At 48.8% G+C, this 25457-nt stretch overlaps 1 protein-coding gene across 8 annotated transcripts in view; it reads left to right on the top strand.

Annotated features, from left to right (window-relative positions):
* ARHGEF2 (Rho/Rac guanine nucleotide exchange factor 2) overlaps window positions 1-25457 on the top strand; it is a gene marked incomplete at both ends in the record, with an annotated part of 41235 nt that overhangs the window by 1372 nt on the left and 14406 nt on the right. For 2 of the 8 annotated variants that reach the window (XM_079698007.1, XM_079698006.1), the window contains 2 exons: window positions 16747-16809; window positions 24992-25136. In XM_079698007.1, the coding sequence (XP_079554133.1) occupies window positions 16747-16809; window positions 24992-25136 (208 nt within the window). Of the gene's footprint in view, window positions 1-314; window positions 433-7595; window positions 7635-9829; window positions 9948-10541; window positions 10582-11799; window positions 11894-16746; window positions 16810-24742; window positions 24782-24991; window positions 25137-25457 lie in introns of those variants that run through there. The other 6 variants (XM_079698011.1, XM_079698010.1, XM_079698004.1 and 3 more) reach the window with 5 other exon arrangements.

Below are 25457 nucleotides of genomic sequence, written 5' to 3'. Positions count from 1 at the left end.
GTTGTCATCAGAAACCAGGCAAAGAGCGAGAATGCAGCTTACCCTTCCTTTCCCTCCCTGCTGAACGCTGGCTGTTTTCTGGAGGGCAGTACTGTTCTTTGACCAGCAGGGGTCACCCTTGCCTGAAGCCAGCTCCACAGTTTTGCCAAAGCACAGCCCCAAAGGGAAGCCAGTTTGGGTCTGGCCTGCGCCTAGGCTAACAGGAAGGGCTGGGCTGGGGGTAAGCAACAGGACTGGGCTGAGGCGGTGTTCCTCCCTGGTGCCTGTCACAGGCCACTGGGACCGGAGGGCAGTGGTGGCAATGTGTGTTTCAGGAACAAACTGCAGGCATCGGGATGTGTGGGCTCCCAGGAGCCCCCCTTACTGCAGAGCCAAGAGGAACTGGACCCCTTTCTGGAACTGCAGCACCAAGGTGGCCAACCCTCCTGCGTGGTATGGATAGATAAGTCCCCATGGAAGCTACCACCTTCCTCCCCCTCTCCTGCCCCTTTGCCTGTCCAGCCACCACTCTGTGCCTCTTCTGTTCTGCAAGCTGCTCGGTCTCTCTGTGCCCAGGCATCACTTTGACTCCATCTGATGGAATCCGAATCTGGTGTCTCTACCCCTCTGTCTGCTTTCCTGGGTCTGTATGCTCTGTCCCCCACTCTTGGTATCCTGCCTCTGTCTCTGTCTCTGAGACTCTCTGTGCCTTCCTTTCTGTGTCTGTGTCTCTGTGTTGATGTGCGATCTCTGTTCCTCTCTCATTAAAAGGCCCCTGCTCCCCTTGGTGTTATAACTACTTCTTTGTGTGGACCCCATATTTCTCAGATTTGGAGATGAACTTATTATTTGTAGGATGAAACTAGGCATCTGGTACCCTGAAACACAATAGTTCTCTAACAAGATAATCATAGGATTATCAAGTGAGAAAAGATATAGAGATTGCTCAGCCTTCTGGCTTAAGGGAACATCACAGGGAAGATCTCAAACCAGGACCCAGAAACGACTGAGGATACACGAAGCTTTTAGAGATATCACTGGGTTTGCCAGCTAAGAGTCCCTGAGTACAGTCAGCCCTCTGTATGCATAGGTTCTGCGTCCATGGATTCAACCAACCATGGACCAAAAACATTTGAAAAAAAATTCCAGAAATTTTCAAAAAGCAAAACTTGAATTTGCCTCATGCTGGCAACTATTTATATAGCATTTACACTGTGTTTACAATTATTTACATGGCATTTATATTACATTAGGTATTACAATTAATCTAGAGATGATTTAAAATATATGGGAGGATGCACACAGGTTATATGCGAATTTCAGTATTATGCCATTTTATGTAAGGGACTTGAGCATCCTCAGCTTTTGGTATCCACAGGATCCTGGAATCAATCCCCCATGGATCATGAGGGGCAGCTGTACATGGAACTGTCTCAAGCCCAGTGACTTAAGGTTACCTCCCCTCCAGCACATCCTCTAACTGGCCAGGGGTACCCACCCGGCCTCATTGTTCAAGTGCCTGTGGTTTGGGACAGAGGTTGAGAAGAGGGGGCTGTTACAGCCTGTCAGGGAAGCAGCAAAGCCCATCTTCTCCCAGCTCCCACTTTTCTCCATCAGCATCTCTGTAGGTCTTCCCTCACATCTGATTCAATGTGGTACGGTAGAAAGAACAGGATTTTGGAGTCACACTGCTCCTAGTTGAACAATTTATTTCAGCTTTCTGAAAATCAGGATACTAAAAACTGGCTTTTAAAGTTGTGATTATTAGATGAAAAAAAAAAGTGTTAAAGTGCCCAGTACAGAGGCTAGCACACAGGAGATAACGGTTTCTTTTTTCTCTTCTCCCCTCCATTCCTTTGTACTTCTTTCTCTCTCTTCCACCTCTCTCTTCTCCCTGCTTCCCCCTTCTTGGTATTATATGTCTTCTTCTTTCCCTCCTTCTCTAGTGGGTTTTTTTTTTCTTCTCTTTTTATGCCTTCCTGTTCTGATTCCTCTTCTCTCTTCACCTAATCTTTAAGCACTTCCCTTAAATTTCTCCTTGTCTGTATGTTTGGGGTTTTTTGTATCTTCCTGCAGCAGCAAATAGGTATAAGTCTTCAGCAAAGTCCACAGACCAGAAGTCTGAGATTCATTAAACTAGACTGGGGCTTTCAGACTAGTTTGAAAGCCAAGCCAAGTCTAGCTCAAAATTTATTTTGTTTGGCCAGCATGGTGTTTACACTTTCCAAAATTCAGATGTCCTTAGATGGGAGCTGTACCCCCCAGATTGCCAGAGTTGCTAGTACTCTCTATTGTATTTTTCCATTTGTCATAAATATAATATTTTAAAATGAATGCCTAATCAATCACCCATCCATCTCCAGACCTAGAATATCACCATTACATTTCTCTTTACTTATGTCTTCCTCTCTTCTCTTATTCCCTTGCCTTTCCACCAGAGGTAATCACCATCTTGAATTTTCTTAATCACTCATTTACTTTTTTTTTTAAATAGTTTTAACACAAAGCATTACCTAATGATATATTATTTCTTTTTTGTTTGTTTCTGACTTTAAAAACAATGATGTTATATTGTACAAAGTTTTCTATAACTTGCATTTTCACTCAGCATTGTTTCTAATTTTTATCCATGTGTTGCAAATAGTTATAGGTAATTATTTTCATTCCAATCTTCTGTTGATGGACATTTGGATAATTTCCATTCTTTACTACTATGAAGAGTGTCATTATGAACATCCTTTTATCCATCTTCTGGTGCTCATTTGCAAGAATTTCTCTGGGGCATATACCTTGGAGTAGAACTGTTGGGTCATAGTGTACACAGATGTTCATTTTTATAGGATAATGGCAAACTGTTTCCACCCACATCAGCAGTATATAAGAGTTCCCATTGATCCACATGCTTTCCAACACTTGGAGTCATCAGATTTCTTAATTTTGCCAATCTAGTGGTTATAAATCTCATTGTGGTTTTAATTTGAATTATCCTTATTACAAATGGAATTGAGCAATTTTTATATGTGTCCTGGTCATTTGTGTTTCCTCTTCTGTGAAATTCCTCTTCATGTCTTTTGCCCACTTTTCTATTGGATTCTTTGAGGGGTTTTTCTTTATTGTTTTGAATGTGTTCTTTACATATTCTGAATACTAATCCTTTGTTGTTATATGTGTTACAATGATCTTTTCTCAAAGATTGAGAAAAGTGGTTTGTCTTTTCCTTCTCCTATGGTGTCTTTAAAGAAACAGAGTTTCTTAATTTAAAAAGAGCATATTTATTGAAGTATAACATACATATAAAACATGTATTAAAAAACACTTTTGAGGGCTTCCCTGGTGGCGCAGTGGTTGAGAATCTGCCTGCCGATGCAGGGGACACGGGTTCGGGCCCTGGTCTGGGAGGATCCCACATGCCGCTGAGCAACTAGCCCCGTGAGCCACAAATACTGAGCCTGCGCGTCTGGAGCCTGTGCTCCGCAACGAGAGGATGCGATAGTGAGAGGCCCGTGCACCGCGATGAGGAGTGGTCCCCACTTGCCGCAACTAGAGAAAGCCCTCACACAGAAACGAAGAGCCAACACAGCCATAAATAAATGAATGAATAAATAAATAAATAAAAAAAAAAAAAAAAAAAAAAAAAACACTTTTGAGATTTTAGTTGGAGTTGCATTGACTCTAAAGATTAATTTAGGGAAAGTGGACATCTTTACAGTATTGCTTCTTCCTACCCATCCATGAAAATAGTATACTTCTTCATTTAATGTCTTTTAATAAAGTTTTATCAATTTTTTTCCATACAGAGTTTGTGGATATATATTAGATGTATTCTTAGGTATATTATACTTTTTTTGTCAAGATTTTAAATTAAAATTTTTTAAATTTTTATTGAAGTATAGTTGATTTACAATGTTTCAGGTGTACAGCAAAGAGATTCAGTTATATGTATATAGATAGATAGATAGATAGATAGATAGATAGATAGATATAGATATAGATATAGATTCTTTTTCAGATTCTTTTCTATTATAAGTTATTACTGTCAAGATTTTAATTTTAGCCATTCTGGTAGGTGTTTTAGAATTGTCTCATTTTGGTTTTAATTTGCATGTCCCTGTTGAAAAATTTTATTGAGCACCTTTTCATATTCTCATTGACCATCTGAATATCTTCTTTTGTGAAATGTCTGTTCAAGTCTTTTGCTCAATTTTTAAAACAGCTTGTCTTTTTCTTATTGATTTGTAAGAGTTCTCTATATATTCTGGATCTGAGTTCTTTGTCAGATATATGTATTGTGAGTATCTTCTCTCAATCTTTGACTTGCATTTTTACTTTAATAGTGTATTTTAATAAGTGTGAGTTTTTAATTTAGATGAAGTCCAGTTTATCGATTATTTTAATGGTTAGTGCTTTTGGTCATGTTTAAGAAATCTTGCCTACCCCAAGAATGTGAAGATTTTTCTTCGATATTTTCTTCTAGAAGCTTTATAGTTTTAGCTTTCATGTTTAGGTCTGTGATTTATCTAGGTTCTTGTGTATGGGAGAAATCAAGGTTTTGGTTTTTTCCCCATGTAAATATACAGTTGCTTCATTAAAAAACTTACTTTCCCCATTGAATTGCTGTGGTGACTGTTGAAAATCAAGTGACTATATTTGTGTGAGTCTATTTCTGAGGACTGTTCTCTGTTCCATTGATCTATTTGTCTATTCTTATGCCAGTATCACATTATCTTAATTAATGTGGCTTTATTGTAAGTCTTAAAAATGTAGTAGTGTAAGTCCTCCAACTTTATTATTTTTCTTTAAGATTATCTCGGCTATTCTAGGTCCTTTGCACTTCTAGGGAATTTTATTTTATTTTTTTAATATTTATTTATTTGGCCACATCAGGTCTTAGTTGCAGCACATGGGATCTTCATCACAGAGTGCAGGGTCCTCCAATTGTGGCACATGGGCTCCAGAGTGCACAAGCTCAGTAGTTGCGGTGCGCAGGCTTAGTTGCCCTGCAGCATGTGGGATCTTAGTTCCCCAACCAGGGATCAAACCCGCGTCCCCTTCATTGGAAGACAGATTCTTAACCACTGGGCCACCAGGGAAGTCTCTGCACTTCTATGTGAATTTTAGAATTAGCTTATCAATTTCTAAAAATGAAAAATTCTGCTGAATTTTGACTGAGGTTGTACTGAATTCAAAGATTAATTTAGGAGGGAAAAGAAATGGGAACATATGTATATGTATAACTGATTCACTTTGTTATAAAGCAGAAACTAACACACCATTGTAAAGCAATTATACTCCAATAAAGATGTTAAAAAAATAAATAAAACATGAAAATATTTGGCGGATGAATTAAAAAAAGATTAATTTAGGAAAAATTGACTTCTTTCTGATATTGAGTCTTCTTATCCACGAAAAATAATATCTCTATTTTGTTAGGCTTTCTAAAAAAATATGTCTTTTAACAAAGTATTAATTTCCTTCATACAGGTCTTGTCAATCTTTATTAGATTTATTTCTATGTGCCTTATATATTTTGTTGCTATTATAAGTGCTTTCTTATATTTAAATTACATTAATTACATTTTATAATTATTTTTGGTTTATAGAAATGCAATTTAATTAATTATAGTTATTTAAACTTGTTAAACTCTTTTTTTTCAGTTATAACAATTTATCTGTGGATTTTTTTGGCTTTTCTAAGTAGATAATTATGTCATCTTTATTTTTATTTTTTTTTAAATTTTATTTATTTATTTTTATTTTTGGCTGCATTGGGTCTTCGTAGCTGCACGCGGGCTTTCTCTAGTTGCGGCGAGTGGGGGCTACTATTCCTTGTGGTGCGCAGGCTTCTCATTGTGGTGGCTTCTCTTGTTGCAAAGCACAGGTTCTAGGCACACAGGCTTCAGTAGTTGTGGCACGCGGGCTCAGTAGTTGTGGCTCGCGGGCTCTAGAGCGCAGGTTCAGTCGCTGTGGCGCACGGGCTTAGTCGCTCCACGGCATGTGGGATCTTCCCATGTCACCCTGCCTTGGCAGGGCTTGAACCCATGTCACCCTGCATTGGCAGGAGGATTCTTAACCACCACACCACCAGCCAGGGAAGCCCATATGTCATCTTTAAATGAACTTTACTTTCTTCTTTTTCAATATTTATTTCTTTCATTTCTTTTTCTTGTCCTACTGTGTGTGCTTAGCTAGGGCTCTATTGCAGTGCTGAACAGAAATGGTGATAATGGCTATCCTTGTCTTGTTTCTGATTTTAGAGGGAGTGCATCTTATGCTTCACCATTGAAATCGATTTTTGGCTGTAAGGTTTTAGAAGATACTCTATCCAGGGCTTCCTTGGTGGCGCAGTGGTTGGGAGTCCGCCTGCCAATGCAGGGGACACGGGTTTGTTCCCTGGTCCGGGAAGATCCCACATGCCATGGAGCGGCTCGGCCCTTGAGCCATGGCCGCTGAGCCTGCGCGTCCAGAGCCTGTGCTCCGCAGCGGGAGAGGCCACAACAGTAAGAGGCCACAACAGTGAGAGGCCACAACAGTGAGAGGCCCGCGTACCGCGAAAAAAAAAAAAAAAAAGATACTCTATCCAGTTAAGGAAGATTCCTTCCATTTGTAACTGCCAGGTCTTTGGTTTTACAATGAGTGAGTGTTGGATTTTATCCTATGATTTTTTTGCTTTTACTGAGTTGGTTATGTTTTTTCTCCTTTAATATGTCATTGAGGTAAATTACATTTAAAGATTTTCCTCATCTTAAACCACCCTTATATTTTTAGGATAAGTCTGACTTTTTCATGATGGATTGATTATCTTTTTTACACACTGCTGGATTTTATTTGTGGCATCAATTATCTATTGCTGCATAAAAGATCAACCCCAAACTTAGTGGCTTAAAACAACAACCATTTTTTCCCCCTCACAGTTCTATGGGTGGTTAATTTGGACTGAGCTCAGCTGGGTATTCTTCTGCTGGCTCCACCTGGACTCACTTATGTGGCTGTAGTTGTCTGGTGGCTGAATAGGGCTGATGGTCAAGGACAGACATATTCATGCTTGTGGGTTGGCAGGTTGCCCGTTGTGATACTTTGGTTCTTATCCACATGGCTTCTCCAGAAGGCTTAGGCTTGGGCTTGTTCATGTGGCAATAGCATTCCAAGTGGGCATGAGTGGAAGCTTTAAGTTTTCTTGAGGTGTAGCCTCAAAAATCACATCATGCTACTTCTGCCACATTCTATTCATCGTAGCAAGTCACAGGCCAGCCTGTGACTGAGTGAAGAAATAGACTCCTTCTTGATGGTAGGAGCTGCAAATAATTTGTAGCTATTTAAAATCTATTACAGTTTGCTAATATTTTGTTTGGAATTTTTGTACTTTTCATAAGAGAGATTGGGCCATAATTTTCCTTTGTCATATGGTCTGTGTGTAGTTTAAGAATCAAGGTTATGCTTGCCTTATAGAAAGAGTTGGAAAGCTTTTGGTTTTGTTTTCTATGCTTTGGAAGAGTTTGTATAAGATTTCAGTAATCTATTCCTTGAAAGCTCTGTTCCTTGACTATAAAACTGTTTTGGCCTGGTGTGTTTTGTTTTGTTTATAGAAAGATTAACTACTGATTCCATTTCTTTAATAGGACCATTCAGACTTTCTATTTCTTCTAGATTCAGTTTTGGTAAGTTATATATATTTTGTTTGTTTTTTTAAAGATTTTGTCTATTTTGTTTGCATTTTCAAAATTACTGGCATTAAGTTGTAGATAGCATTATCTTTCTAGTCACTACTGTTTCTCTAGTTAGGTCCACCCTTTCATTCTACTTTTATTTGTGCATCACCCTTATCAAAGGTTTGTCTATTTTATTTGCCTGTTCCTAAAATCAACTCTTGGCTTTATTTTTTTTTTTAATTTTTTTTTTTGTGGTACGCAGGCCTCTCACTGTTGTGGCCTCTCCCGTTGTGGAGCACAGGCTCTGGATGAGCAGGCTCAGCGGCCATGGCTCACGGGCCCAGCCGCTCCGCGGCATGTGGGATCTTCCCGGACCGGGGCGCGAACTCGTGTCCCCTACATCGGCAGGCAGACTCTCAACCACTGCGCCACCAGGGAAGCCCAAGTCTTGGCTTTATTGATCCTATTTCATTTGTTACTACTTCATTGATTTCTGCTTTTATCATATCCTTTCTTCTATTTACTTTGGGTTTGTTTTGTTGTTCTTTTTCTAACCTTTTAAGCTGGCATAGCTCATTAATTTTCAGTTAAGCGTTTTTTGTTTTTTTTTCCCTGTACGCGGGCCTCTCACTGTTGTGGCCTCTTCTGTTGCGGAGCACAGGCTGCGGACACGCAGGCTCAGCGGCCATGGCTCACGGGCCCAGCCACTCCGCGGCACGTGGAATCTTCCCGGACCAGGGCACGAACCGGTGTCCCCTAGCGTCAGCAGGCGGACTCTCAACCACTGCGCCACCAGGGAAGCCCGGGAAGCCCCTCAGTTAAGCATTTTAAATCGACAAATTATCCTTGAGATACATTTTGGCTATCTCCCACAAGTTTTGTTGAGTAGTATTTTCATTATTGTTGTTATAAAATATCTTTAAATTCCCATAATGATTTCTTCTTTGACCAGTAAGTTTATTTAGAAGGGTGCTTTAAAATTTCTAAATCTATGGAGATTTGTTTAAAACTTAAAAAAAATTTGAGGGCTTCCCCGGTGGCGCAGTGGTTGAGAGTCCGCCTGCCGATGCAGGGGACACGGATTCGTGCCCTGGTCCGGGAGGATCCCACATGCCGCGGAGCGGCTGGGCCCGTGAGCCATGGCCGCTGAGCCTGCGCGTCCGGAGCCTCTGTTCCGCAGTGGGAGAGGCCACAACGGTGAGAGGCCCGCTTACCGCAAAAAAAAAAAAAAGAAAATTGTAATACAACATAGATACAGAGAAATATATAAAACTTATATGTACAATGTAATGCATAATTAGGAAGCAAACAACCATGTAACTACTCCAGGTTAAAAAAAAATAAGAGTACCACCAAAACCCAGAAGCCCCCCGTGTCCCTCCCCATTCATAGCCCTCTCCCTCCTGGCAGAGAGGACCACTTTCTTGACTTTTGAGATCGATTTTCCCTATAGATTTACCACCTTTATTTGTATGTCTAAACAATATCAATTCGTTTTGCCTGTTTTAAACTTTATATGAATGTAACCACAAAGTATATGAATCTTTTGTGTCTTTGTTCTTTCATGAGATTCATCCATATTGTTGGGTGAACTGTAGTTTGTTCATTTTTAATGTTGAATAATGTTTCTATATATAAATATACCACAGATTCTTTATCCAAGCTACTGAAAAGGGATTTCTGGGTTGTTTCCTATGATCTCTCTGATGGAGGTTATCTGAAATGTGTTAAATTTTGCCTTATGGACTGATATGTAGCCAGTTTTTGTAATGCTCCATGTAGGCTTGAGAAAAAAAAAAGCGATTTTCGAAAGATTGGGTGTGGGGTTTATGAATATTTCTACTCCCTATTGTTTTAAACCCAGGCTGCCCCAGTTTTTTTGTGTGTGTGTTTGTTTTTTCATTACCTGCCTGACCTCTGTATATTGAGTTTTTCATCTCTGGAAACAATTCAGGGTAAATCTTTTCTAAGATATTTTCTATATTAAGGCAGCCTGGGTTTGAGTTGCAACAGAGTGATGACTGCTAAATAGCAGGAATAACTTCTTAACTATTTCAAGTGGAATGTTCCAGATATGGGTAGTGGGAGGGGTAGAAGGCCTGAAGGCCTTGAAGAAGGGCTTTGCTGTGGGAAAGTGAAGAGCCTTGCGGGGGGAAGATGGATGAAGCCTGACCTTTGCATGAGGATTCTTAACATGATTCTAGGGTCAGCGTTCCTGTCACCCATCTGCTGGCCTTTTGGACCACTCGGCCACTGGCATGCTTTCCAAGTCTGTATCCATGAGTGGCATCAATTACTTCTTGGGCTGCTCAGATCCAGCCGGTGAGTAAAAGTGGGGAGCAAAGCAGTGGTGGCCCCTTCCTCTGCCTGTCTCAGCCCACTCCTCAGAGCCAGCTGTTTAGGGTCCAGATGTCCCACATTATGTTTAACCACACACCCTTGGAAACCCCAAAATGCGTTTATTCAAATGAGAGATCGGAATTCAGGACTTTGGTATTCTGAGGCTCTTCCTCCAATGAAGGAGGACATAGGACAGAGAGAGGCTCTCTAGCTTCCCCTGTCACCAGAGATGGAGGACAGTAATCCGCAACGTACATTGTCATCAGGAAGAGGCATTGGGAGCTCAGGGTGAATCCTCTGCCCTTGCCATTCACTGAAAAGGAACTGAGACATTGGCCTCTCAGCCCCCTCTCCACACCACGCCAGTACTCTGTTACCCTGGCTCCTAAGTTCTTCAGCTCTGCTCTGCTCAGACGCCGCCCTCCTTCCCTACTCCCCAGTGCCCGCCCTCAGGAATGGCGTCACAAGCACCTGCAGCTTGGGAACCTGATCCAGGTGGAGGGTGTGGGGGAGGCAGCCCTGGGCGCCTTTGTCTGGCTTTAGCTGGACACCTCACGTCTCCTTTTGTGTTGGCAGGGAATTTGTCCCAGTCCTCTGCCGCTGACCTCAGCCAAAGGTGAGTTTGGGGGACACAGAGCCCTTCAAAGCCCCAGGTGGGGGAGGGACAATGGGACTGGGCCTTGGGTTTTGTAGCCCCAAGGGTCTCTGTTTCCTGAAACATTGTTCCCCTTAACGTTTCTTATGAAAGACCTCCAAATATCCTTCTACCTGCGCTGCATAGAATTCCCCTTCTTCTCATTGGCTGGGGAAGGCTAAGAAGGTTCCTGGTAGCTCCATGGGATGAAGAAGAAATCAGGGAAAGAAAAGGAGTATATAGACCCCAGGGTGTCTGTTAAATAAGAGAGTGGAGGTTGACTGCTGTTGTCAGTGTCAGAAAAGAGAGCAGGCAGATTCGCTGCTGCACAATCTTAGGGAGAGACAGTGACCAAGGACCCTGGACCAGCTTTGGATAGCTGAGATAATCGACCAATGGGGAGTGGCCCTAAGGAGAGCTGGGCACGGGCTGTAGCACCCCAAGGGGAGAGGGCAGGGGCTGAAGGCATATTGTTCAGGAATCGAGGTGGAGGCTGGGAGATTTACATAGTATCTATGTAAATAAGCATGCAAAATCAGCACCTGTTTATTTGGCTCCTACAGCTGAAGCCTGATTAGAGTGGGTCAGCCCTCTAAGACAGTGTGGGTGTGTGAGCTAGTGATGGGCCCTTTAAGATACCAAGCTCTGATTTGTGGTCCTGAAAATCTCTAGCTGACACATCCTCCTGGCTCTGGTTTGGGATTAGCTCATGGGATGGGGCTGATGAAATCCCAGGAAATTCAGTCCTTATTGGCGTTAGGCCCAGAGGCCCTTTCCAAACAGCAGGGAGGGTCGTACACAGGACTCTTGTTTTGTGAGGGGAAAACGTCCCCTTGGAGAGCCCCCCTCCCCGTATCATTTCCGTTGGGAAGCAGCATGAAAGAGGAGATTGGGCCTGGATTAGGTAGGAAGGGGGCGTCTGTATTTATCTGGGAGGAGCCTGGAGTTTTCCTCATAAATAGAAGGGCCTGGGAAACTGTAGTGACCATATCTAGGAAATCCCAGGAGGTAGGGGAGTGGGAGCCTCTTTCTCCTGAGTCCTTCCTCTCTCTCCCTCACCCTTCTCTCAGTCTTTCCCCCGTATCTCCCCATTCTCTCTCCCCTGGTCATGGCACTTCATCCACCATATCTCTGGGAGTATCTTGTTGTTCTTTTCCAGCTCCGTCTCCATCTCTTCATCTCTTCTTTTTCTCTCTGCAGCTGTAGCCAACTGGAAAGGGGCTCAGGCACCTGGGCAGGCTCCTCCCTGAGACGGACCCTCAGCTTCATCTTGGGCATGACCGGAAAGGCCAAGGTAGGAGTTGGGGAAGCAGGAGGGCTGGGACCCACTGCCCTCCCCCGTTCCCTTCCCCTCCCCCTCACCATCTGCTCCCCTCCCCAGCTTCCCCTGGTAGGCAGAGACTCAGGGCAATGGTTCAAGTTTTAAGGGAACATGGTATATTTCCCAGTCTCCCTCCTTCTGTCCCAGTAAATCACCTTTCCTCTGCTTTCCCTATGTCTCCAGCTCAGCAGCCAGCTGTAGACAGCTGGAAGGGGAGATGGGCCAGGAGCCTCAGAAGCTGAGGAGTGACCTAGCCCTCCCTCTCTGGAGGCCCCACATAGCTGAGAGGTGGGCAGCCGAAATCTTAACCATCGGGCATAATAATCATAATAATTACAGCAATACTTTTTACTTCTTCAGAGAGTATTCGGGTTTGCAAAGTGCTTTCACACTCATAATTTTATGGGTGGATATGGCAGCTGAAGGAGTTGAAATGAGACCATAGTCAGAGTGGAAGCCAGGAAAGTGTGTGATTGTGGAAGCGCATGCACACCGTACCAGTGGGGCCACGTGCAGTTCCGACCCCAGGAAGGTGAAGGCACATTGCTCTCTTCCTTATTACCAACCCCCCGGCTCTGGTGAAACTAGGAGCTCTGCCTGCTCCTTGAATTCATTTCCACTCTCTTCATTTGCTGGCAGAATGAGCCACTCCCCCCTTTTCCTCTCCTGGCTTCCCCAAGTATGCATGTACTTTCCCACCAGGGCAGCTCCTGAACATTGAGAGAAACCCCAGACAAGACATCATCAGATTCACCTGGAAGCACCACAGGATCCTCACCCAGTAGGGTTGCCTGGGCTCCTCCTGGCCCCACCTGCAATGCCAGTGCTCTCTTCTCTGCCAGCCTTTCAGCCAGGACTCTCCTTCCTCTGGGTGGGTACGGAGGGCAGAAACAAAACCAGGTTCTCAGCTCCTTCTCGTTGCAGGCTGCAGGCGGGGAGCTGAAGTGTGAGATCAGGCTGTCTGAGAGCAGGGCGAGGTGGGCACAGTGAGGCTTCTTCTCTCCCATAGGGCGGAGCAGAGCTCTCTAGAGAACAAAGCCAACACCCAGACCTTGGGTCTGAGTCCCTTTCCCCACAGCCTCTCTGTTCAGGGTAGGAGAGTCTGACGGTAGAATCACCCTCTTTTCCTGCAGTGGGAATGGTAGAGGAAGTCGGTGCTGTCTAGGGGACATCCAGATCCCAGTTGGTCTGCATTTGCCCGCCCTTGGCCTAGCAGTTTGGCGAGGGGATGAAGGAGAAAGTGGGCAGAGACTGAAGCCCAGACAGCCAGCAGGAAAGAGCTAAGCATCGTCAGGACATTGTCCCAGTCGACTGCCTTTCCTTGCTAGGACTCTCGTTCTGTCTTCCTGTTTCCTTCTCTGTCATCTCCTGGTCCATCTTGCTTCCACCCTCATGAATGTGTGTGCTTGCATCACTAGATCTCTTCTTCCCCCTCCTCCCAGCTCAGGATAGGGGCCATAAAAAGGTAAACACCAGGGGTGGGGGTGGAGAGAAGCTCAGTCAAGCAGTGAGAGAAGGAAGTAGCTTATTCCTTCCTATTTGACTAGCATTGTAGAGTTGACAAAACACTTTTCCAGAGGTCATCTCATTTAATTCTTATAACACTCGGCAAAGATAAATATTTTAATCTCTGTGTTTTGTTTTGTTTTTAAAGCTCTTATTTACATTTGTTATTATTTTTAAAATTAATTAATTAACTTATTTATTTATTTTTGGCTGCATTGGGTCTTCTTGGCCATGCGCGGCTTTCTCTAGTCGTGGCCAGCAGGGGCTACTCTTCGTTGAGGTGTGCAGGCTTCTCATTGGGGTGGCTACTCTTGTTGCAGAGCACAGGCTCTAGGCGTGCGGGCTTCAATAGCTGTGGCTCGCAGGCTCTAGAGCACAGGCTCACTAGTTGTAGCGCACAGGCTTAGTTGTTCCACGGTATGTGGGATCTTCCCGGACCAGGGCTCGAACCCGTGTCCCCTGCATTGGCAGGCAGATCTTAACCACTGCACCACCAGGGAAGCCCCTTAATCTCTGTTTCATAGACAAGATAACTTAGAGCCTAGGTTACTCTCCCAAGATCCCACAGTTAGCAAAAGGTGGAGCTGTATTACAAACCTAGAGCTTTGACTATATATTGTTGTCTCTGCTTCTGTCAGTAAACCTACGTAATAGTTTATCCCCTCTCTTCGCTTCTTCCACCATTTCTGATGGATGGCCATTGGAGTCAATAATGCCTTAATCATCCCCTCCCAGAATACACAAGGTCCAAAGTAATAAGAAGAAAAGCAAACCTCCTCCTGGGCACTGTAAGACTTGGGCCCAGGCATCCCTGTGGCTTTCTCTGCTCACCTACTGGCCAAGACCCTGACAACCATGTTCTTCCCTGGGATGGCCTCCCTACCCCTGAAATGTGGGGGACATATCTGTCAAGTTAAATGAGCTAAAGAAAGTGGTGGCTACTTTTAGATTCTGGCAGAAATCAGGGTTGGCTTTTGTTTTTGTGTATCTAAAAAAATAATTTCTGAAAATCTGGGCGGCATCACTGGATAGGAGGAGCAGGGATTGGGATGAAAATGGTTTGGAAGAAGGGGCAGGGGATGCCAAGGAGAAAGGAGAAGGGTTCACTGTTCCAGAGGATACAGAAAATGGAAATTAAGTCAAGCTGCAGGCCTAGCTCACTAAAAGCACAGGTGTTCTTAAAGGTAGACCGGTTTCCTTTACCCACCCCGCAAGTCCCCTTCCTTACTACTACTCATCTCTTAAGAGGAAGAAGAGGGCATAGGGTGAGAGGCAGGGTAACAAAGAGCAGATGGGTGGACAGTATATTGAAGATTGGGGTAGGAGACAGAAGAGGGTTGGAAGATTAAGTCCTCTCCTTTCACAGAGACCATCTACATTGAGTTTGGGGACTGAGATCCTTCACATAACTCTGGGATTCAGGTCCTGGGTTTATTGGGTATCCAGACTGGAGTTTGGCCCTTTAAGATTCCATCCTTAGCTTGAAACACCCTCCCACCCCAGGCCTGGGAGAAAAGCCGAGGTCTCAGCCTACCCCTTGTCTCAGGGCCCCTAGTGGGTGGAGCTGTGAGGCCAGGATTCCGGCTTCTGGCGGTCTGTTTTTAAATTTAGTACATTCCTCAGCCCTGGCTGCCCACTGGGGGGAGGTAAGTCTGGGGTTCTGGGCCCAGGAGCCTCAAGACTGCTGGTTTGGGGGAGTTCCTAGGGCCTTCCTGTAGGTCTCCCCGGCAGGTACAAGCCTGGGGGAGTCAGCCTCCCTCATGGCTCTGGGAAAGTCCTTTCTGCTTTCTAATTTCCATCCAGCCTAGAACTGGGCATGGTTATTTTCTCTCCTTTTTTTCTGGTCTTTGCTATATAAGGATCCTAAACAGGGGAATGGGTGAAGAAGGAGGTGAAGGAGTTGCTAGGCAGGAGGGGAAGCCAGAGGAGCAGTGTGGTGGTGAGGAGCCCAACTAGCTCAGCCAGTGGTCAGGCAGTGGAGCCCAAAATAGTGGCAGAAGCTAAAATTGGCACCTACAAGAGTGCTGAGCTGGGCTTGAAACCTGCAGCCAGGCCCTGCTGCTGAACCCGGGCAGGGAACCGCTGGATCTGGGTTGGGCCTCCTCTCCCTCCCTCCTTCCTCCACACCTTTGGGGACCAGAAATCAGGCAGGACCCTGCAAACGTAAGATGCTCTGTCCCGGGACTCTCTGTACTTCTGTTTCTCCCAGAGACATGGGAGACCCTGAGAGGCAGAAATGAACTTCAATGTGAGTGATTATAATTAGGGTGGAGGAGGAATTTTCCCCAAAAGTTGGAAGTTGACTCAGACTGGGGCAGAGTGTCCAGAAAGAATGTCCTCCTCCACCCCTCCTTCTTGTGGAGAGAATGGCCATACTCCAACTGTCCCTGACTGGGGAAGGCTGTTTGCTGGTCTTTTGGTTCTGGCCTAACTTGCAACAGAGGGAACTGGGGTTAGACACAAGGAAGGACTTCCTCAGCTTCTTAGTCTTCTGTAACAGTGGTGAATTCCTCCCCTCCACCACCCCAGTAGTCAGTGGAGGCAGAGGTAGGAGGGAAGAGGATGGGCCGAGGGCGGTCTTGTAGGGCCCCAGAGAGTTGGGGGCTTGTGGAAGAATGCTCTCCTCTCAGATTCTTCAACTTCCAGGAGTGAATCTTCCCTTTCAGGCCCTCTAAAGATCCACCCTTTAGTTCCCCTTTGATTTCTCCGCCCTCTCCCCACGCCTGCCCCCAATCGTAAAAGGGGTCGGCGGCTGTGGCCTGCTTTGATGGGCCCAGAAGGCCAGGAAGGAACTGGTCCCGGGTTCCCTGGAGAGCTGGGGGCGGCTGGAATCCTCCGGCCCGCGAGTCTTTCTAGACTGATGGACTGCGGAGGGGGAGGAGGAGGGGAAAGGGAAGACCAGGGGTGGGGTGAGGGCTGCGAGGCGGGCCAGGGTGGGTTTTAGGAAAACCGAAGCCAGGAGGCGGGCGTCTGGGGTTAGAGGCGCCCGGCGCTGGAGGGCAAACAGGCAGAGGGGCCCTGCAAGCTAGTCCACGGCCCCTTGTACTTGTGCGAGCCGCCCCTCCACGGACCGAGGCGTCCCGTCCGGCGCTCGGCACCCGCCCTCCCTCCGCCCCGCCTCCCCCCTTCCTGAGCTCCGGCGGGGGTGGAGACTCGGGTTTGAGGAACTGGCGCTGGGTGCTGGGCGAGGGGAGTCATAGACTTCCTGTCCCCAAGACCGACGCGTGCGGGTCGGACCCCTCCCCCGCCCTCCCCCCCAAACAGCCGGACGCCAGGGTCCGCGCCGCGTCCTCCTGGGCTCCCCCCGCCCCCATCGGATTATGTCTCGGATCGAATCCCTCACACGGGCGCGGATCGACCGGAGCAAAGAGCTGGCCAGCAAGGTGGGCTCTGAAACCCCTGTCCCTCTCGCCCGCGGTCCTCAGGGCGCCCTTCTATCTCCGGCACCCGCAGCGCCCCCGGGTCTCCCCGCCTGCTTTCTGGGCGCCAAAATCGGGCGGAGCGTCGGCCGGGAACGCGGCGGGACGGGGTGGGTGGGGACTGTGAGTGAGTGGGGAGGGGGCTGGGGGAGCAGTAGACGCGACCCGCGCCTCCAGCTTCCGAGCAGATTCTCTGCCGGGATCCCGGGAGCCAGCGGACCTGGGGTTTAGGGGCTTCCGATCTGGCGGGACCGGGTGTTTTGGGCCGCGTGAAAGAAAGTTGCTCCGGTAAGGGACAGAGCGGGAAGAGGGAGGTGTGTGTGTCGGGGGGTGGGGGCGGCGAAATCTCTCCGGAACCCCCTCCGCCAGGGTCCCACCGGCTTGCTCTCGGTATCCCCCCACTCTGCAGTCGCTGGCTTGATCGTTCCCTCTTTGTCCCCGCCATCCGGCGGAGGGGTGGGAGGGGGTGGTTTCCCGGCTTCCTCCCACCATCACCACCACCATCACCACCCCTCCGAGACAGCAGTCAGCTCCTCCTCTCCTCGCAGATGGACTTTCCAGCTGTGATTCAGTTCTTCTCTCTGGTGGGCGGGTGACGGGTCAGGACAGCTTAGGGACGGCTTACTTTCCCCCAAGCCATCACCCTCAGGTGAAGGGAGCAGAGGTCTTTGTGTAGCTAGGATCCTTTCTTCCATCCTTGGGGCCCAGAGCACCCCTGTTCCTGAAACACAGAGGGTCCCCCCCATCCCTTTTTGCCCCACCAGCTTCCAAGCTCCTGGCCCTTGCAGCCTGAAACAACCTGAAACCTTTAGGCTGACCCACTTGGCCCTGTGCCCTCATCCCTCCTCCCCACCCCAGCTCTCTTAACTCTTTATCTTGGGACTTTCACCTACCATTTCAGGAGTCTGGATGTATAATTACCCTAGCCCCCACCCCCATCTTGAGCTCTTGGCCACTCCTTTCCAAGTATCCTTTATTTCTGCCTGGGTACCCAGGCCCACTCCCAAAGGCCATGACCTCTCCACACCTCAGCCCCCAGGACATGATGAAGCTGACTTGTAGGTGAATAAATGAGAGCTGGGAGGAAGGTTGTGCATGCAGACAGCACCTCCCAGCTGCTCAAGGCACCCACACTGTACCCATTATGGGAAAGGCCAAGACCCAGACCATAGCTGGTTTAATCTCTGGCCTCTTTCCAATCCCAGTGTCCTGCCCTGGCGCGCAGCCTATGCTGATCACCATCACCGTCTACCGGCATGGGAGCAGTACCCTTTTGGAGTCCTCAGAGATGGTGGAAACCCCTTCCCACACTTCCCTCCTAGCTCCTAGCCTGGCTACCTATCTAGAGGCTAAGTTGGGAGAGGTTCCATCCTGGAACTTTTCCTTCGGGGGTTGGGATGAGATTCTGCTAACAGGAAAGCAACTGGGGATTTGGGTAGGGCTTAAGACAAACAGAGGGCCAGAGGAGAGATGGCTGAAGTGCAGTGGAACAGTGGGGTGGCAGACAGGCTCTTCTCAACCCTGCGCCAGGCCAGGCCCCAGCTATGAAAGTCTGTTTATTTTTCAACCGTTTGAGCTGAGACCCTGGAGCAGAGCCAAGGCGGGTGGAGAGGATTTTTGAAACCACGGAAACTTGGTTCCACCCTAAAAGGGAAAGCCATGGGGGCACCGGCGAGGGGCAGACCTGGAGAGGGGCTATAGACAGGGGTTCTGGGAAGTTAGATACTCGGGTCCCTTTTCCGTTATTGGGAGGAGTTGGGGAGCCAGATACCTGGGTCCTCATGCCTTTTTTTTTTTTTTTTGGTAGTTGGGGGGACTGGGAATCTAGAAGCTTGGCTTTTTCTATCCTGGGGCTGGCCTTGGTTTTGGGGGGGTTGGGAGTCTGACTGGGGGTGGGGATGTGAGGGGCTGAGTGGGTAGATCTGAGAGGGCAGAGAGGCCACTGGAGGAGGTTGGTTGTCAGTTTGGGCTGGTCGGAAGGGGAGGGCCACCTCCGGAAAGCTGTGGTTACAGAAGGGGGGAGTTGATTCTTAGCCAACAAACCCTGGATCCCCTCTTCCCCCTCCCCCAAGCACACCAGCTGTCTCCTTTCTTTTTATACTGCGGTGGGAAGTAGAGGGGGGCCGCTGGAAATGAGATAATTTGAGGAAGATGGTCTCCCCTGCTACCTATCTGGGGGGATGGTTCAGAGCTATGTCCTGACCCCCCCCATTCCTTGCCTTCCTCCCCGGGACCTCCTTGAAGTAGGAGGAATTTAAGTCGAACCTGTCCCTTTCTCCTTCCCACCCTCCTAGATTCTTTCTGTGCAGCTCCCCCTCCTCATGCCTCCTCTCTCTTTTCACTCCATTTCTATTCTTTCAGGCTATCTTCAGTCCTCCACCCCCTCATTCTCTCTGCTCTACTTCCTACCTCCATAGGCCCCAAACCCCAGAGGTCCCTTTCTCTCTTTCATCCCCTGTTCCTCCCTCCCTCCTCCCCCCAAACCCTAACTGTCTCCTCTCTCAGAACAAAGGGTCCTTTCCTGCCTAGGAGAGGGCAGGGGCCAGAGGATCAGGGATGGCCCTGGAGGCTAGGGGGGTGTCCCTGGAATCTCAAGGACCCCAGATTTGGAGTGTGGTGGGGAGAAAGGAGAGAGACTGTTTCTTTGTTCTGAGTGTTGGAGAGATGGCTGGCTTTGTGTGCAGGACTAGAACTGGAGCCGGAGAAGAGGGCTGGGGGAGCCCTGGAGGGAGCTGAGAGTGCTGGTAGGTTGCAGGGGAAGTTGAGGGATTGGGGGTCTCCCAGGAGGCTGAGACTTTTGGGGGAATAGGAAAAGATTCGAGGGGCCTTTCTTGGAGGTTAGGGAAAGAGCTGAGGGGAGGGGGAGAAGCAAGGATGGGGGAAGGGAGCCAAAAGCTTAAGGAAGTCACTGAGTGACTGCAGGGGGTTGGATGCTGCCTAGAGAAGGACCTGCCAGGGCTGCCCGAGGGATTTAAAGAGGGGTCCAATCTCAGTCCCTCTGGCTTCCCTGGAACCCTGAGCTTGGAACCGGGGAGAGGACAGATCTGAAGCGATGAATCCCATGCGTGCACATGACCTGTGTGTTGGTGTGCGTGTGTGTCTGTGTCCGTCTGCCTGTCCCCAGATGCTCTGTGTCACTGTTTTGAATTATGGCCACCAAAGTAGGGGGCTCACTGCACTCTGGATGCGAGGAAGTAGTTCCATTCTTAGCGTCAGTCTGTGTTTTGAAGTATCATCTAGGAGCTTGAGAGAGCAGATTGGTCATGGTTCCTGGAGCTGGTCAGAGGAATGGCTGAGAGGAACTGGCTGGACCCTTCTGGGTTTGTTTATGTCTCCTTGGGGGAGGGTGGGGGAGGGGCTGCAGGCAGCAGCTGCCCCCCTCCCAACTCAGCCGGCCTGCCCTGTGCCAGGAGGGCAGGGAGTCCTGGCACAGCTATTGTTCGCCTGCACAAATGCCCGTCTGTTTGCATCACTCCCCCCTCCGTCTCTGCTTGTCTTTCTCTCCTGACCCGACAGGTGTGGCTGGGTTGGGGGTGGGGGGTAGGGTGGGGTCCAGGATCCCTGGGTCTCAGGGTAGCCCGACTTTATTCCCTATGGTCCTTAGCACCCCTCTTCTGCTTCACCAGTGTGCCCACCCCCATTGTCCGGTGTCTCATCTTCATTCATCAGGCAAGCGTTGATTAAGTGCCTTTGTGTGTTCAGCGATGTCTTTTTGTGTTATGTTTCTGGCTTTGGCGTTAGCTTTTCCGTTTGGCCGCCTTCTCCTTAGCCTCCTGCCTTGATCTCGTCTATGGAAGCTCATAAAGGAAGCAGAGCCTGGCTGAGACCATCCCAAGCCCTCTTCTCAGTCCCATGGCCAGGAACCCTCTCTCTCCTCTTTTCCCAGCCTTAGAGCCCATCCCTCATGACTCAGTGCCCCTTGCAGCCTATGACTCCGAATCTCTGCTGTCCAGGGCCTAAGTTACAGATGACTGGAAACCCAGTGGAACCCTCCGGGGGCCTTCTGGTCCCTAAACAAAGGGCCTGGACAGAGGCTGCACCACCTTGGGGAAGGGGCTGCTGCCACTTGCAGCTGGAGCAGAGGTCATTCTGAGCACCACGTGACTTCTCCAGAGGTCTTGGTTTGGACATACCCAGTGGAGGAGCAAGGACAGCTGAGAGCTTAGACTTTGCTTGGAGAGGCTCTTACTCTTCTGGGTCGGCTCCGCCATCCTCTGCTGCCCGCCGGGGAACAGGAAGCCGAAGTCAAGGCTTTGGCATTCCTTGGGCTTCATGTATGTCACTGTTTTCCTCATCTCTCGGCCTGGGAGACAAAATACGGAGAAAGGGGAGACTGCTTCTGTTCTATGAGCCTTTGAGCCACCAGCCTCAATATCCTCTGCCATTCGCCTAGTCTTTCTTTCCCCAAAATGACCAAGATCTGGGATGACAGTGGAAGGAAAGTTTGGGTTGGTCTTCTTCTGACCTTCAGAGGATACCATCCGGTCCTAAGTTCAAAGGAATCAGGAGAAAAGGTCTGGGAGGAGGGAGAAAAGGATAAACGAGAGGAGGAGACCAGAATTCCCTGGTGGTCTAGTGGTTAAGACTCCGTACTTCCACTGCAGGGGGCACGGGTTGGATCCTTGGTCAGGAAACTAAGATCCTGCAAATGTGAGGTGCAGCCAGGGGAAAAAAAAAAAAAGAGAGAGTGAGAGGAGGAGACTGAAAGCTCTGAAGCTCTGATAAGGAATGAGGGGATCCCTAGAGTAGAGGCAAGGGTGCTGCTGGGACCCCTTGTCTTGGTGTCTATCCATCCACCCATCCTTCTTTTCTTCCTTTTTTTCTAATCATATATTAAGTGGCTGTTGTATACCAGCCATTGTGCTAGGTGCTTTCCCGTGCTTCATTCATTTATTGTGTAGCAATAGCAAGAAAGACTTTCTGTGAGGGTTTGTGAGAAAGCAAGACTATGGACACTGGACAGTAGAGGACTGAACCAAGCAGGAAGGGCCTCTGAGTGTTGGGGTGGGTGTTGTGGATTGCAGAGTAATGGCCCCTTTTCTTGGTGGACAGATGGGGCCATGAAGGTGAAGCGCTGTCCCGCTGGCGGGTGGGCAGGTAACTGGGATGATCTTAAGAAGATCTGGAAAGAGTAGGACGGAGAACCAAACAAGCCCATTCACTCCATCTCTGGAGCAGGCACCCCTGGTGAGCAGGCCCTGTGTCCTTCTAGCCTCACCAGCCTGAGCCCTGGGGCGGGTGCGGACTGCCTCCAGGACAATAGCGCTAGGCAGTGCCAGGGCCGCTTGCTGCTGGGCAGTGTCCGCGTTGGGATGTGCTGCTGCTGTGGCTGCTGCCCACTGCTGGCCCACCTAGAGAGAGGGTCACTTGGAGAGAGGGTGAGTGTTGGGAGGTGGGGGAGCCTGGGCCCAGAGTAGCTGGGTCGTCTGTGGGATGTTGATGCCAGAGAGGTGAAGGGCCACAAGAGACCCTGTTCTCTGGCTGCCCCTAGTTCTCTCCCTCCCTTTCCCCGCCTCTTTCCCAGGTGAGAGCTCCTGGAGGCCTGAGGGCAGAGGGAAGAGCTCAGGGGAGGGGAGGGGGAGTTGTAGCAGCCCTAGGGCAAATCTGCAGGACTGCCCATTTGGGAATTGACCCTGATTCAGACATGTTGCTCTTTTTATTTATTTTTTGAAGTATAGTTGATTTACAATATTATATTAGTTTCAGTATTTTTACAGATTATATATACTCCATTAAAGGTATTACAAGGTAACGGTTATAAATCCCCGTGCTATGTAGTACATCCTTGCTGCTTATCTGTTATTGTTTTGTTTTGTTTTTATCTTTGGCCACGCTGCCTGGCTTGCAGGATCTTAGTTCCCTGACCAGCGATTGAACCCGCACCCTCAGCAATGAAAGTGCGGAGTCCTAACCACTGGACCACCAGGGAATTCCCTGATTACCTATTTTATACATGGTAGTTTGTGTCTCTTAATCCCATACCCCTAATTTGCCCCTCCCCATGTTGCTCTTTTAATATGATTTTCACGTTTTTTTGCTTGCATACTTTTAATTCAAACATAATAAGTCCTCAAACTTTTTTATTTGTGTCATAGAGAAGGTTGGGAGAACAGGAGAGGAGAAGAGAAGGCAGAGTATAGGACAGTAAGAAGAGCTATTTGGACTTGGACTTTGAGGTCCTATAACGGCTGTTATTCAGAGGAGGATTTGATCTCCTAAAGAACTATAATTTGGAGCAGGGCAGATGGAGGTTAGACTAAAGGGAGAATTTTATAGTGGTCCAGGTAGGTAGGTACCAGAATAGAAAAAGGGAGGTTAGAGTTAAAAGTTGGTGAGCTTTCTTGACAAGGTCTAGGAGGAGGAGGGCAGGGAGAGGCCAAGGGCAGTAGAAGAGATGCAAAGGTGAAAAAGGGTCAGCCAAGGTGGGAGGCCATGGGGGAGAGGAGGGAGGCCAGGGGATGGGAAGGAGACTATGATATAAGAAGAGGAGGAGGATGGGAGGGGAGGAGAAAAGAAAAGTGGGTGATTGGGTGGGAAATGACCTGAAGACCTAGGCTCTGCTCATCATCAGATGAACCTGGAGCTTCTGAGGGTAGGCAGGAGAGAGAAGGATCTTGGGCTACCAGGAAGCCCTGAGACCCTAGGGCGTCATAGTCCAGTGCCCTCTGGCCCCTGTGCTGTTGACTCAGCCCGTTCACACTTCCCTTTTCTACCCTCGCACCAGGCCAACGCGTCTCTTCCCCTCCCCCACCTCTTAACTGCTAGTGTGGCTTCAGCTGAGAGTCAGGACTAGGCCCCCAAGGTCCAGGCTGAGGATTCTCCTCTGAGTTTTTGTTTCACTTCCCTGGGGCCCCAGACAGTGTCCTCTTACTTGGGGCTCATTGCCCTCAGCCTCAGCCATCAGGATCTCGCTCTTTGCTTTCTGAGAGGCAGGGAATCCTTGGAGGGAGTGGTCTTGCCAGGTCCTCTTCCTGCTGTCAGTCCTCTAAGAGTGGAGGGAAAATCAGGGATCTGAGGTGACCACTGAGGAGGGTCCTGGAATAGGTGGAAAGCATGGTGTCCCATCTTCTCATCTCCTCATTTTCAGGGAAAGCTCAGGAGCTTGAGAAAGGACAGAAGGAGGTCAGGGAGAATCACTTGACCTGCAGAGGTCAGGGGGAAGCAGGAGAAGAGAAAGCTGATGGGAAATGCCAGCCTCTGAGTTTCTGTGGAAGGGCCCAGAGAGTGTGCCCCATCTCGACGGAGACCAGAGCAGGAGGAGCTGACATTGCTGCTGGAGGATGGAGGGTAGATGCTAGAAAGGACTTCCTAGACTAATTGGGTGAGGAGGAATAAGGGAGATATCCTAGGTTTTGGAGGGTAGCATGAAAGGGATAAAAGTTAGACTGCAGAAGAGACTTCCTGCCGGGAATGAGGCCTTGGTGGCCCAGTTTCCTTTCTTAAAGATCCCAGAGAGGACAAGTGACCCGAGACTGAAACCAGGCTCCTCCTGCCTCGAGGTTAGCAGGGGACATGCTGCCTCCCACAGAGAGGCCCCGTGTACCTTGGCTGAGCAGATGCGGAAGAGTCAGAAGTTTGGGATCCTGACCTCTGGTTGGGGGTGGCAGTGGAGGCATTCTGCCCCCTTCAGCTAATCTAATAAGGGGATCTCCTGCCCCCCACTGTGACTGCCACTGCCACGGAGATAGCGGCTCCAACACTGGTTGTCATGGTTATAAGAGGAGCTAACTCCCATAGATTTGAAAGCGCTGGTGAGCTGGCACCTTCTGCTTCGCCTGCTCTCCCCTCCTCTCTGCGCATCTTCCCCCGGCACAGAGAAGAGAGTACAGCAGCTCGGGGGCGAGCAGAGCTAGGGCTGGGAGGTGGAGTGAGGACGCGGAGGTCTAGAGCCGGGGAAATGAGCGGCAACAGGAGGCAGCCCAGCCGCAGGGGCCAGGTAGGTCAGGGGCGGGCTCGGCCCTCGGGGCTGGCCTGGTCACTCCTGGACAGCTGCCTCTGACACGGCGCGGCAGGCTCTGCTTCAGGAAGTGGTGTGTTTCAGGCAGGCATTGCTCCCTTGCCTCTGCCCTCGGCGTGTGTCTCTGGACTCCTCAGGCACCCTGGCATCCTCCAGCCTCACTTCCTGTCTCTCTCGCCCCTTCTACAGACCCGGGAAAAAGAGAAAATGAAGGAAGCCAAGGACGCCCGCTATACCAACGGGCATCTCTTCACCACCATCTCCGTTTCGGGCATGACCATGTGCTATGCCTGTAACAAGAGCATCACAGCCAAGGAGGCCCTCATCTGCCCAAGTAAGTTGTTTGGACCCTGAATGTCACTCTTGAGTCAGCGCCCACTGACCCTAATCTTTCTCTCCATTCTTTTTACCTTGGATCCATAAGGATCACTCTCCTCTGTGAGCCCCCGCAGGGCCCAAATGCCAGGGCCAGATGCTTGATCCCTTTCCCCCTGTCCTCATGTCTAGGGGTAGTGGCAGTCAGGATATGGCCTAAGCAGGACTAGCTGGGGGTATGGGGGAGGGGAGGCTGGAGTGGCTCCCCTCGCAGCTGTCGTCCGCTGGGCATCCCCCAGCTCCCTGAGCAGCTGCTGAGGGTCAGGAGAACTGATTGGAA

The sequence above is a fragment of the Hyperoodon ampullatus genome (genome assembly GCF_949752795.1).
Source record: "Hyperoodon ampullatus genome assembly, chromosome: 2".
NCBI lineage: Eukaryota > Metazoa > Chordata > Mammalia > Artiodactyla > Ziphiidae > Hyperoodon > Hyperoodon ampullatus.
Note: the sequence above shows the minus strand (reverse complement) of the source record. Positions and strands in the feature narration are given on the sequence as shown.